Genomic DNA, 14,567 nt, shown 5'->3' with positions numbered 1-14,567 from the left:
CCAGATGAATCTTCATTGACCAATGATACCGAATGGACGTGAAACATAAACGGGAACCCGGTTACTGAATGAGATTTGGAAACGCATCACAGTATAAACTAAACAGCGAATGTCCTTCGCCCTCGCTTATGATTATGCAAAGCACCTGCGTGCTAATCACTCTTCACACCTGTTTACGGCTGTTCTGATGTTCAGTAGACTATTATATGCGTTTGATAACATTTGATAACACGCCAAAGACACCGCATCGCCAAGAGACTCGGAAAGCCAATCACGGATGGAGATGTCGCTGGCGGGTAGCCAATGAGCAGAGCTTTGAGCATGATGGGGCGTGGCTTGCCCAACGCGCCCAACACTATGCCCGCCTGCGTTAGTGCGACGTCTGTCTGTGCGCGGGACGACTTCAGTAAAAATTACTGAATCCGATTACACTTTCGTCTCTATGATGCCCGGTTGGACGTCCCATACCCCATGCCTCGGTGGCCATGCTCCGTTTCTTCATATCCACTGAGATTTGGGCGATGAACGCTGAGGTATTAGAACCCTAAGGTTTGAACAAGTACTTCAGACTGAGCGAAAAAAAAGTAAAAATCGTTTTTTTTTTTTTTTACCTCATCTCAGTTCGTGGTTCTTGGATCTTCTCACCAAATGAAACAGGACGCCCGGGGCGCTCGTGTTTTTTTGGCCCCACTTTTTTTGCCTTTTTTTCGCGAGGAGCAGAGGAAGAACTGGAAGAGCTAATTTTTCAGTGGCTTCGATACCACGCGCCCTCTAGTGGTTCCCCAAAAGTGACCAAAGCTCCGGGCGGAATACCCACGACGTCGGGAGATACCACGACGGATACTGCGAAACCACGCACGTCGAGACTCCTTAAGGACTTCCCGAGACGTGGGGTATAATTGAGCTCCTGGCGGAGGACTTGTCTCTCTCGAAGGACACCCGGCATCAGCTCCTGAAGGTGTGACAGTCTTTCCGTTGACACAAAAGGCTGCGGGAGAGAATGTGGCAATACCGAGGGCATCAGGGGACCGACCGAAGGATGCCTCGCAGTGCTTGAGTTGTTTTCGTTGCTCTCTGGAACTGGGTTATACTGAAGAAGCGCTCTCGTGCATTTCTCCTGAACCCTGTGGTGAATGACAGTTGCCATAGAATGAGTGACATTGACAAGTTGTGGTAGTTGGTGTTATGAATGACAGGAAACAACTTTTATAGAAAAACACGTTTGCGACGTCAGTAATCATATAAGTTTGTCTGTTTAGAGAATGGTAAATGGTAAACAAAAGACAGAAATAAGCTACAGGTGACTGAATCCTTTTATTAAAACGCCAAGCAGTTCGTGCTTACACACAAATGGAAGATAGAATTTTCATTAATCAAAAGGACTACTTCGAGTAAGTAATAAAATTAAGTAGGTGTTTTCGTCAGTAATAGCTTATCATTCAAAAATTTGAAGTGGCTTTAAATGCTTTGTAACCTTGTCGAATCATTACTACTGGTTTGACAGGTCAGATGCTAGGACTTAGTTTGGAGAGAAAAACGGAACTGCAATTTATCTTTTTTTCACTTAAGTGGTGGCCATAAGATCTTGAATATGCGTGGAAATATTTTTAGTATGCAAATGGATCATCCGACTGCATAATTTACCAGATAATCATCAGGCAATCTCGTTTTTGTAATCAACAACACGTGTTCTCAACAGGAAGAAATTACGAGGTACATGCATAATTGTGAAGAGACTCCACCGCGCTGTAAAGTAATTATCCCAAAATACTCGGATCTGTTATGCTGGGTTACTGCAGAAAGCCCAGGACTCAAATGCACGGCTATTTTTCGTAAATGACCATCATAAATATGTCCAAATTCAGTCAGCAAAAACTTCAAAAATATTTCGTGAAAAACTGCCCTCCGTCCAAAAGAAACTTTAAATAAAAAAAAAAAACCGGCAAGACTTTAAACAGTGAATAACAGGTTGTGCTGTTGGTAAACATTCATCTCGCAATCGTACACTGACAGATCACGACAGGGAAAATAAAACGAAGAAGAAGCAAGTATAATGCATTGAAAACTGGTCTGCATTCAGCCCCCTCACCCCCTACCGGCTTGCGTAGGATCTCTTATTGATAGATTGTCTTGATTATACATCACACTCACATCGGCCTCATGCATGATATCATCAAAATGTGCAGGTAAGGAGCCCCGACACCTGTGTACTTTGCACCTTTGACCTCCTGAAGTCCCGTGGTCAGATCTAGGGCTGATTGGGGAGTTTGTATATAGAATTGCATTGGGATTTCGCTCTCCCTCTTAAAGGGTTTCGAATGTACTTATGGAGAAGACCAGGGATTTAAAAATATATATGGGATTTGGACCATAATAGACGTCACCAAATAAAGTCTAGTCTTAGAAATAGATTTTCATAATGTTAATGGTGTATAAATAATTGTTATCAAGCATTTAAAAAATATTATTTTAAATTTAAAGAGATGCTTCGCCGGATATATAATTGACATAAAGAGATATCGGTTAATCCTTATAAACGGGCGGAGGTCAAATAAATTTCTATTCCTTTAATATATTTAATAAATTAAAATGTCTCGCTTTCTTGTGTTGGTTTACGTTCAAATGTTGGTCATTGTCAGTCATTATCGTTAGAACAAAACAGGATTTTGATCTATATTAAATGAGCCTTTACAAACCCTATTTGTACATCATAAATCCAAAGAAAACCCGAAGAGATCAATCAGCCTGTCAAAATCCCGCACCACTCGCCTTACTCCAGCACTCCATCGACCTGAGGTCATGGTAACTGCTGCATATTATAAATGAGTTCTTGCCTACTCCTCTCCCATTACACAACATCTCCGCTTGAGTGTAATGGGTCCAAGAGGGTTTTGCGGTTTTTAAATTTGTTTTGCCGTCACATATTTTTCTCTTTTGTACAGCTCTGTTGTTTATTAGTTTTGTAGCTAGATTTTATGCAGCCTTTTTTTTTCTCTGTGTTTGATGTTGGTTACTTGAGGAGTGTATATGGAGTTTTCTGTTTGTCGGTACGTCTAGTTAAAATTTTTTGGATTTATTTTTGGTTGCCGTGTATTTTAGAAAATGCTTATCCGTTCATTTTTTATAATCAGGTATTGAAAAATTCAGTTTCCTTATTATGTATCCATTTCCGGAATATTTATACATGTATTTATATATTTACTTGTTATTTGTTTTATGTAACTGATTGCATATATATATATATGTATATATATATATATATATATATATATATATATTATATATATATATATATATATATATATATATATATATATATATATATATATATATATATATATATATATATATATTATGACATTGTATATAGGCTGTGGAATTCTCACCCATTTTATAAGACCACACACACACTCACACACACACACACACACACACACACACATATATATATATATATATATATATATATATATATATATATATATATATATATATATATATATATATATATATAATTGACATTGTATATAGGCTGTGGAATTCTCACCCATTTTATAAGACCATCTCTCCCAGATATGTCCAATCGTGTCCTCTCTCCCCATTTTTTCTTTTGTAATTTCTAGTCTGGCCAGGGTGAGATGAAGAGGTTTGGATGCTTCCCCGGTCCCTGTCGGCCTCAGAGGGAAAAAAAATAGGCTTTGTTCCGCTATTTGTTGTAAGACCGGTCTCGTGCTTTATCTGCATTTTGGCATCAATAGAGAGTACGCAGGTCCCTATCACTGCCTTAATTATCACTACTGCTTGTGCTGCTGATATTATTACTAGAATTACCAGAAGTAAACAGCTACAGCAAAATAAAATGACAGTGACATTGACAATAATAAGGAAGTAGAACAGACGCAATGACAGTAATTAACCCACATGATCACAGAGCGACAATTTTGAATTTCTTTCCCCTTACAACAGCAATAATATAATAGATAATAATAAATGCGTTAAAAATTGAAATGGTTTCGCTGGCATTATTATGTAACCATGGAGACCAAAGTGAATTGATAGACCTATTCAAGTGGTTTTTCTTATTGCCTTTGCTGATCATGTATTATTTAGAAATTTTGTATTTTTACACATACACGCTAACACTATAGATGTATTAGGGTACCGTTGAGCCAACTCTCCTTTATGGAAGGAAAGAGGCTGTAGAATTCAAATGAAAGAATAAAAATTAGGGTTGGTAAGATTAACGGTTTGCGTAGCATAATGTGGTGTAGGAAGAAACGTAAAAGTTGAAGTTTGTGGAGATATAAAAAAGTGGAGTTAGGGTACTGTTGAGCCGCCTCTCCTTTATGGAAGGAAAGTAGGCTGTAGAATGCGAATGAAAGAATAAAAAAATTTGGGTTTAAGAGTAAAGGTTTGCGTAGCATATGTGGTGTAAGAAGAGCTGAAAAAGTTGAAGTTTGTGGATACAAAGGAATGGTATTAGGGTACTGCTGAACCACCTCTCCTTTATAGAAGGAAAGTAGGCTGCAGAATGTGAATGAAAGAATAAAAAATTGGGGTTTAAGATTAAAGGTTTGCAGAGCATATGTGGTGTAAGAAGAGCTGAAAACGAAGTTTGTGGAGGTACAAGGGAGTGGAATAAAGTTTAGCATATGTGAAGGGATGGATCAAAGTGTCTGGAGATAATTTTGTCAAAGGGAAAGAACTGGAGGACGATAGGAATAGTAGAGGGATGCCCAGATAGGGCTGGGTATAGGGCATTTAATATCCAGGAGGAGCGAGAGTGGCGTGCAAGATGAGGGCAGATGGGGCTGTGTGTTTAAGGGGTTCGACGCGTGCTAATGATCCTTTTGTGTAAGCTTAATTATGAAGGTTCACGATTTACTAGTTAATATGAATGTGTTCGTGATCGTTGAGCTGTTTCCTTTTTCCTCATGAGCAACCACGAGTTTCAGGGAAACAGTTTAATGTTGATTTTATATATATGTATATATATATGAATATATATTTATATTATGTATAATATATATATATACATACTGTATATATATTTATATATATATGTATATATATATATATATATATATATATATATATATATATATATATATGTATATATATATATATATATATATATATATATATATATATATATATATATATATATATATATATATATATATATATATATATATAGAGAGAGAGAGAGAGAGAGAGAGAGAGAGCATAACATCACTAAAAATATGGTTAGAATTTATAAAATAAAAAAAGCAGTAGTACTAAAAACTGGCTGTCAGGAAATTGTACAATATATTTGCAAAAATATTATAAAGATCATAAAGTCACTGAAAATAAGGGGGTTATTAGGATTTATATAATAAAAACAATATATATATATATATATATATATATATATATATATATATTATTTAACATATAAAATATATAATGTGTGTGTGGATATCCCTTGTCTCAGATATACCTAAAAGCATTTTGCTCCACTTTCAAAAAACCTTTATAGTCTATCCAATGCCTGTAGAAGGAGAAGAGTGCTTGCAGTAAGACCTTCGCCGGAAGCGTTGGGAGGTTTTGAGCGCTGGGTTCGCTTGCGCGCCGCAGGTCTGCCATTAGGGTTCGTTACCCCAGAGCCCATTTGTTAACCTGTTGAGGTCAATTTCCATCCTCATTTATACGGCCGACGGCTCCTCTGTTGTCATATTTGGGCCGGAGTTCGTTTCATTGGTGGCATTTGCTGTTATCGGCGGTGCGTTTGCTTTCCGCAGTCGGCGGACGTTGAATGCTTTCGAAAGGTCATCACCGCAAGCAACGCCTCTTCTGCTCTGAGTGGCTAATGAATTGCGTCATTTATTCTTATTATTTATCATAATTTTACCTTCAGTTAGTTACCCATTGCGTTATCGATGTCGAGCATATCATCTGAAGTGTTTTCATATAATCTTGGCGGCAATTTACCTATAACAATGATAATTAACTCATTAACATTTCAGTTCTATGTCACTGATTGAAAAAATCGCTCCGTTCGTATTTTCTTTCCTCTTTAATATTCAGCGTATTTATGTATTAATATATATTTGTTCAGTGCAAGGATAGTTGTAAGACCATTCATGTGTAATTCTAATACTCGAAAAATATTCTAATTACTCTTAATCTTCTCGAAATGGAAGATTTTTAGTATTTTCCAAACGTGTTAATAATTAGTCCTTTTCCTAATTTGCTTAATATGCCGGGACATCAGGTCTTGGGTAATATCTCAACCTCACCTACACATCTAATCGTAATCATAAAAAGTAATTGTCCAGTGGATCTGAGCTAACTGCCATAAGTATAGCTGGAATCATATACATACTGGAATCATGATTATATTTATATATATATATATATATATATATATATATATATATATATATATATATATATATATATATATATAAATTAGTATAAACAATAAAATGTCCTTATTTAGGTCAGGCTTGAAGAGAAAACATACAAGAGAGGAATTAAAAATGGCACCATGTTCCCGCATACATTTTTGTCTGTAGTTGAGGCATATTGGTAACTATTTAGATATGATTACTGTTAAAGAGAGTAAGGGAAACACAGATATGTTTTAGTTGTCATTACTATGAAATCTGTAAAATCAGAAAGAATTTTGGATAAAATATTGGAACAAATTCACTATACAACATTACCCATCTTGTGTACAAGTCGTAATAGACAGATGTTATATTTATCCTGACAACATGGGAAATTGTATAATATGTTCTAAGATAATATATTATCAATCGATGTAATTTATACTTTGACCGCTTATTACCAATCTCTTGGCTATAACAATATTCCCAGATGGTTTATATAAAAAGCGGAGTAATTCGATATATATAACCCTAAGTTATTATCGTTTAAGATGGTAGTGCAATTCACTGACGACATACTAATGGCCGTATAAATAAAATGGGATTTTAGCCCTACCTACGACGTCAGAAAAAAAAAATTACTTCTTGGTAAGAGACAAAATTGTGCCTATCAAGTTCTCTTACCCAAAAATTTCTTCCTATAGATTGTAACTCACTGATAGGATATTTATTTCTCTACAAGCAAACGGAGTTTTGCATTTCATGCCAGAACCGTAACTATTTTCCGAATCTTGATGTGCTCATTAATTAAGAAAATAAAGCCTGTTTGATTCTTCCTCTTTGATATTTCTCATTCTTACTTCTGAAATATAATATGTATCCGCCACTGGCTGTCATCCTAAGAAACAGGAGATCAGCGCCTGCCCTATGAGCCTACAGAGGCCCCGTAGGACTTTAAATGTATATCATTTGGAAGTTAGGCAAGCAACCATAACATCAAGACGAGAATACAAACTTGACAATAGTACGCGCATATTTCTTTATTGTACATGCAGAATAATACCTACAGAAATAAGGTCACATTTTGTGTCGGATTGTTATTTGCCTGAATTTTCTGCTTCGCGAGTCTACGATTTTAAGCTTTGATGGTTTTATTATCCGTTTTATATCACAGACAAAAGAGTATCTTCAGCTCTGATGTGAGAAATGCGGTTATACTGTATTCGTTGGAATCCAGATCCAATATGGGAATCTTTTATTGAATTCAGTAATTATCCTCGTTCACTTTTCCACGATTTCGGCATATTCACGTGAGCAGGCCAGTTCTGTAAAAGGAAAGGGCGACTTCGTTTCATTTCGTCTGATAACGAATCATTTCTCGAAGTATTACGAAAGAATAGTTGGGAAAGTTATATCACACATCATCTTAATATAAAATTGTTCTCTGCTTTCATTGAATCTAGGAATCCTTCTGATTATAAAGTGATGAATATTAATACCTTAGAACTGATTTGATATGACCTGGGTATCAAACTAAGTAATTACCAAAAGTAATTTATTGATATTTAATTCGGGTGCAAGCTATCACTGAATATCATCGGTAGTTTGGCGAATATGGAGGAAGCCTTAACTTTGTTTCATTGTATATTGTCGTAATATTATTAGAATGTTGTCGGATGGAAGTGCCGCTGATTAAGGCGACACAAAAAGGCTAGAGGCCAGAAGAATAAAAATTTTCATCTGTAAATTATGGCGTCTTTCAATGAATTTGTCACTGGAAATACCAATACTTTGTCATTAAATGTAAGCTCAGACGGTGCGGATAGAGGCTTGACGTTACCTTATCAACTTGTGATAACAATACAACACAAGTTTGAATAACAAAAATAAATGTCAATAAATCGAAACGTACTTCCTTTAAGTTCCTTAGTTAGTAGAGGTATGGTACAGGTACCTCGTTATTAATCGCACCGTCACATATCATTCTCTATATGCCAATCGTCTTCCATCCCTACGGGGTTAGTGCCGTCAGTGCACCTCACGGGGTGCACTGTAGGCATTACTAAAGGTTCTTTACAGCGTCCCTTCGACCCCTAGCCGCAACCCCTTTCATTCCTTTTACATTCATGTTGTCTTTCTTCCTTCTTGCTATCTACCCTCTCCTAACAATTATTTCATGTGCATCTGCGAGGTTTTCCTCCCGTTACACCTTTCAATCAAACCTACCTGCTCTCAATTTCCTTTTCAGCGCTGGATGACCTCATAGGTCCCAGTGCTTGGCCTTTGGCCTAAACTCAATATTCCATCCCATTCCATCCCTAATTTCAGCTGTTTATTCAACGCCTTCTCAATTAATCCTTGCCGTGTTCTTTGGCTGTCGCTGTTTCGTTTTTGTCATTTTTGCCATCTTCACTTTCCTTATTAAGTCTTCCGATTAATCTCGAACAAAAAGCGGTTGGCTGAGCCTCCGAAGTCAGCTGTTTTTCATAGTAAGGAATTCAAGCAACCCTGTTTACAAATATCGCACTGACAGACTACAGCAGTGACGGCATTTTTATCTTGATGAAAAGCTGGCGGTGGCTGAACGGCCTGCATCCTTATTTGTAATATCGATAATAGTTTAACTGTTCTCATTGCATTTCTCTTTCTGTGCAGTGTACAGTGTTGAAGTGTTTACAACTCCGTGACCTTTGGAAAGCGAAAGACATTCAAGCGGTCACGTGAATAGGAAATTTGTCTTCATTGCTTTCTTCTTCATCTGAACTTTTCTCTATACATCCGTTCAGTTCCGGCGTGATGTCTTTTACAAAATTAGCGGGAATATTGGTCTGTTATGTCCCTCTTTGACCGGGTTTAGGTGTTCTGTGAAGTTTCCTGTGACCGAGGCAGTAAAATAATATTCAATTCAGAGGCTGACTGAAGAACGGTGAATCTGAAGCATTCCCCGTCATGGTCATCGGGAATAGTATGTTGTCTATTTTCTTAGGTGTTCTTTGATTCTAAGTATTGTAATTATATTTTACCTACTGATTCGTATACATTAGCATTACGTTATCCCCCAGTTTTTCGCGGTGTTTGATTTTGATTTTAATCTCTTTAGTTGGTTACTAAAAGCATCGTTAAAATAATTATCATTAGATTTAGTTTTATCGGTGTAGTTGAAAATTCTGACCATAGAACTCGGCATATATTTACTGTTAGAAGGGAAATTGGGCCATAACTCGTCAAGCCACGCTGTCATCGGTGGAATGTTTCGACAGAAACCCCTCACGATTCTCTCTGGGCAACGGTAGGATCTTGTGAAGTGTCTACTCACCCGGTAGTTTGACGCCAAGATGAAACGTTCGGGCATCATTTCACCTGGAATATTTCGTGGAGTAGAGGATCAGTTATTCGGGTGGGAAACTGTACTGTAGAGTCAGACCAGAGATTTCGTAGAATTCTAATCACAGCTCACGACACTCGTTATGTAATCGTTCGTCTGGTAATTCGATAATCCAGACCCTAGCTATTCGCAAAAAAATTCTGATGTCTGTCTTGAAAAAACAGTAAATGCAGTAGTTTCATGATTATATAAATTGATATGTGAATGAAGATTAATAAACCTTACGTATATATATGTAGATTATATATTATATATGTATATATTTATATATATAGATATAGATATAGATATAGATGGATAGATAGATAGACTAACAGGCCTTTTGTTTTACTAAAAACAGTTAAGGTAGGAGAATCCCAGACAGATTTATCTCGCGTGAAACTACATAGGGAGTAAACACTTCTGTAGACCCTTCCATTGCCCAGAGTGGTATAGTAAATACTGGAAAGGACATCACAGTAGGTGTAGGTGAAGGATATGACAATTATTCCTGAACGGAGTGTAGAATATTTGATGTTTTCGAGTGATGCAGCACTTAATGGAAATAAGTACTGTCCAGTCGACTATTCTCTATGGAAATGGTATGACTGATTGAATATAGAATTTAGGCCAAAGGCCAAGCACTGGGACCTATGAGGTCATTCAGCGCTGGAAGGGAAATTGACAGTAAAAGGTTTGAAAGGTGTAACAGGAGGAAAACCTCGCAGTTGCACTATGAATTAATTGTTAGGAGGGGGTGGGAAGTAAGATGGAAGAAAGAGAATATGAAAGGAGGTGCAGTAAAAGAAACGAAAGAGGTTGCAGCCAGGGGCCGAAGGGACGCTGCAAAGAACCTTAAGTAATGCCTACATTGCACCGCATGAGGTGCACTGACGGCACTACTCCCCTACGGGGTTCTCTATGGAAATGGAATGTGAATGGTCGATGCGAATGAAAATGGGAAAGATTGAATGTGTAACGATGAACTGTGTGAGTAGTATATGTGGAGTAAGAAGAATTGTGTTTAATTTGGAAGGTTATACAAAGTAATAGAAAAGTTAGAATAGTTGGAAGGACGGATCAAAGTGTCTTGGGATAGGCTGATCATGTAGATAAATGCACGACGCTAGGTTAGTGAAAAATGTATATATGTAATTTTGAATGTTGAGAGAGAGTTAGGAAAATAGGAAGATCAGGAAATCGCTGTAATGGTGTGGAGAAAGAAATACCGGAATTGAATGGCCTCCAGGCCCAGGAGACGCAAAAGTTCGTACAGAATATGAGGCAAATGGAACAGTGTGTGTTGAAGGTGTTCGATGAGCTGTTAGTGAACATTATGTGCAGTTTTTTCAGCTTTTTTGTAACTTTTTTCAGCTGTACACTAAGAAGGGTTGGATCCATTGGGTGTTAGTCGTCCTGGTTTCAGACCTTTTAGAGTGAAGTTACTAGCCCCATTTCTTGTTTCACTCTGGCTTTGCCCCACATTAGGCGATTATCTACTAGGTACAAGAGTCATTGCTTAGGTAAACAGACGTTCAGTGGGTTTAAACGTAACATTTTTAAATCAGCCACCTCGGTCCGGAATTAAACCTGGCTCTTCTCGCTTTCTGTTCGTAGGCTTTCTACATCAGTACACTTCATGGCTTTTCGCTTGAATATGCAACTCAGCCTGCACAGGAGCAGAAACACGAATATTACTGACCTTTCATCTTTATTTCAAGAAATTTTATATTTATGTATATATGTGTATATATAATATATAATATATATATATATATATATATATATATATATATATATATATATATATATATATATATATATACATACATACACATATACATATATATACATATATATATATATATATATATATATATATATATATATATATATATATATATATATATATATGAGATAGTTTTTTATGTGGGCACAAGTATCTTTAAAAATTTATCATTGTTCGAAATGATGTGCACGCTTTCTGTCTTTCTTATGCAACAGAAGCTGAGGTAGTTTTCAAACTCAAAAGGGACAGATAAATCCCTTTGCCTATGAGATTCCTAAGCTGTTTCACTTAGTAAATCCTACTTTTGTCCATGAATGCTTTCCGAAGAACTAAAAATGATTGCGGTTTCATTAAAGTATCGTGCATGCGGAAAAGTAGGTTTGAGAATATTCTTACATCCACGTCCGATAACCGTGTGCCTAAAATTCTCTCTCTCTCTCTCTCTCTCTCTCTCTCTCTCTCTCTCTCTCTCTCTCTCTCTGTGCATGGCATGATTTTCCTTGCGATATTTATCCATTCTTCATTCATTTTGACACTACATTCTTGTTCTTCCTACTCTGATGAATGCTGCCTCGATTTTCATGAGTTATTATAAAGATATTTGTCGCATGCTTTCGCTTTTAATTATTTGGGCAACATATCCTCGTGAGGACGCTGAAAATAACTGTCTCATGAAAATTGATTGTTGAAAGAAAATTAAGTCCATAAGATTCAGTGCAGAAAATGCACTGGAAAAATGCTTTTCGGTAATCATGTTAAATAAGTTTTCTGATATATTTGTCTGATTGAAGTTGAGCAGTTTGTTCAGTGAAACTCCAATTCGGGACAATTCATTAATGAAAGTCAACCCCAGATACTCACAGTGAAAAATGTTTCTTTAAAAATTCAAGATAAGAAAATTCAGTCAAAAAAATTCAGCGAAGAAAAATGCTCATTCTAAATTACAGAGAGTGCGCTCTCGAAAGCTTTCCCCGAGAGATGTAATCTAAATTGATAACAGACCATTTACTGTGGAAAATAATTCCCTCGCTGATTCAGTATCGAAAACTTGACACAGTAAAGCCAGTCAGGAAAGAATCACCCCACCAAAAAAAGATAAATAATAAATTAGAAAATCACGCTTTAAAAGTCTCTAAAAGTCAGATAAAAAGAAATTCATACCAGAACGACTGCTTTTGCTTCTGCAAGGAAAGCCACAGATTGCAGCGCCGGCCAGAGCGAAAACTGCATCGCCAAACACAAAGGACAAAACGTAAATAGACAATAAATACCAGCGGGTACTACGTACCACCTCTAAGCCTCCTTGCTTTCCTCACCCTGGGGAACCCCGTGGGCCCTACGGGATGCGAGGAGCCCCCCGGGAGAAGATTTTTTCAAGTTTCTCCGCAAGGTGTGTGTCAGTGCCAAGGGCACCGCCTCTGAGATGCCTTAATGGGCAGGTAGCAGGTGCAATTAGCAACTTCTTCAGGTAATGTTGCCGCGGGCGAAGGAAGAGACGCAACCATGGAATGGGTTAAACAAGGGCTAAATGATCTTAAGAAGAATGGCTAAGAGCAAGACTATTAAGAATGTGTTTTTTGTTTTAAGGCTAAGGAGAGACGCATCTCTGCCTTTCTAGTTTAAGCATATAATAATAAGAATTCTAATATTTTAAGGCGCTGTTTATTCCGAACAAGTTTTTGGGAGTCTTTTGCGGTGTGTTAGACTTCTAGATCTTAACACTGAACGAAATGCTGAATGTAAGCAAGATTTTGCGACTTTAGCCCGGAGGACAAGACACTTTCTTTTTTCCGTTATAGAAATAATCGTTGCTTCTAACGTTCATCGGAAAACTTTCATACTTTTTTTTTTGCGTTTTGTACACGAGTTCTACTTGCTATCTTGTTCTTGGATGTTGATTTTTCTAGCATTTTCTGTTATAATACTCGTTATCACTCCAAGACTTTCACCGTCTTTTTAGGCAACTTTTAATTTTATATATATATATATATATATATATATATATATATATATATATATATATATAAATATATATATATATATATATATATATATATATATATATATATATATATATATATATATATATTAGTATATATGTGGCAGATAGATAGTTACATATGAAACTGACGTAGTTTTTGTCTTACATTCCTCTCAGCTTCCGTTGTTTTCTTGTCAAAACGAACAGTTTCAGCAGGTAAGCGGGTAGTGTTCAAAGGACGCTCCCGTTTTATCTTAGGACACCCACCACGCTCATGCGACATATTTCATTTAGTTTGTTGATCTGCTTTTGAGTTCTTTCCCTATTTACTGTAACCAGTATCTCCTCTCAAATCAGGTTCATTTTGGTCCGGTGGTTGGCGTCTTTCTGTAATGTGGAAGTTTAGTACTGTAGTCAGTGTCGCCATCATGTACTGCTAATCCCATGACAGTTATAAATTCACGAACTGCTAATCCCATGACAGTTATAAATTCATAACTGCTAATCCCATGACAATTATAAATTATAAATTCAGTTATAAACTGAACTGCTAATCCCATGACAATTATAAATTCACGAACTGCTAATCCATGACAATTATAAATTCATGAACTGCTAATCCCATGACAGTTATAAATTCATGAACTGCTAATCCCATGACAATTATAAATTCACGAACTGCTCATCTCATGACAATTATAAATTCATGAACTGCTAATCCCATGACAGTTATAAATTCATGAACTGCTAATCCCATGACAGTTATAAATTTATGAACTGCTAATCCCATGACAATTATAAATTCATGAACTGCTAATCCCATGACAGTTATAAATTCATGAACTGCTAATCCCATGACAGTTATAAATTCATGAACTGCTAACCCCATGACAATTATAAATTCACGGACTGCTAATCCCATGACAATTATAAATTCATGAACTGCTAATCCCATGACGGTTATAAATTCATGAGCCTCTAATCCCATGACAATTATAAATTCATGAACTGCTAATCCCATGACAGTTATAAATTCATTATAAATTTGAACTGCTAATC

At 36.5% G+C, this 14,567-nt stretch overlaps 1 protein-coding gene across 4 annotated transcripts in view; it reads left to right on the top strand.

Moving 5' to 3' along the window:
- The first annotated feature begins 1,699 nt into the window (after window positions 1–1,699).
- The window catches only part of LOC136853545 (neuronal PAS domain-containing protein 4A-like), a 104,277-nt gene continuing 91,409 nt past the window's right edge, over window positions 1,700–14,567 (top strand). For 3 of the 4 annotated variants that reach the window (XM_067129260.1, XM_067129263.1, XM_067129261.1), the window contains exon 1: window positions 2,027–2,186. In XM_067129260.1, coding sequence (XP_066985361.1) covers window positions 2,161–2,186 — 26 coding nt within the window. In that variant the 5' untranslated portion in view covers window positions 2,027–2,160. Of the gene's footprint in view, window positions 2,187–14,567 lie in introns of all 4 variants that reach the window. The other variant, XM_067129262.1, reaches the window with a different exon arrangement.

The sequence above is a fragment of the Macrobrachium rosenbergii genome, chromosome 27, assembly GCF_040412425.1.
Source record: "Macrobrachium rosenbergii isolate ZJJX-2024 chromosome 27, ASM4041242v1, whole genome shotgun sequence".
Classification (NCBI taxonomy): Eukaryota; Metazoa; Arthropoda; class Malacostraca; order Decapoda; family Palaemonidae; genus Macrobrachium; species Macrobrachium rosenbergii.
The sequence above is the reverse complement of the archived record's forward strand: the minus strand, read 5'-3'. Positions and strand labels throughout refer to the sequence as shown.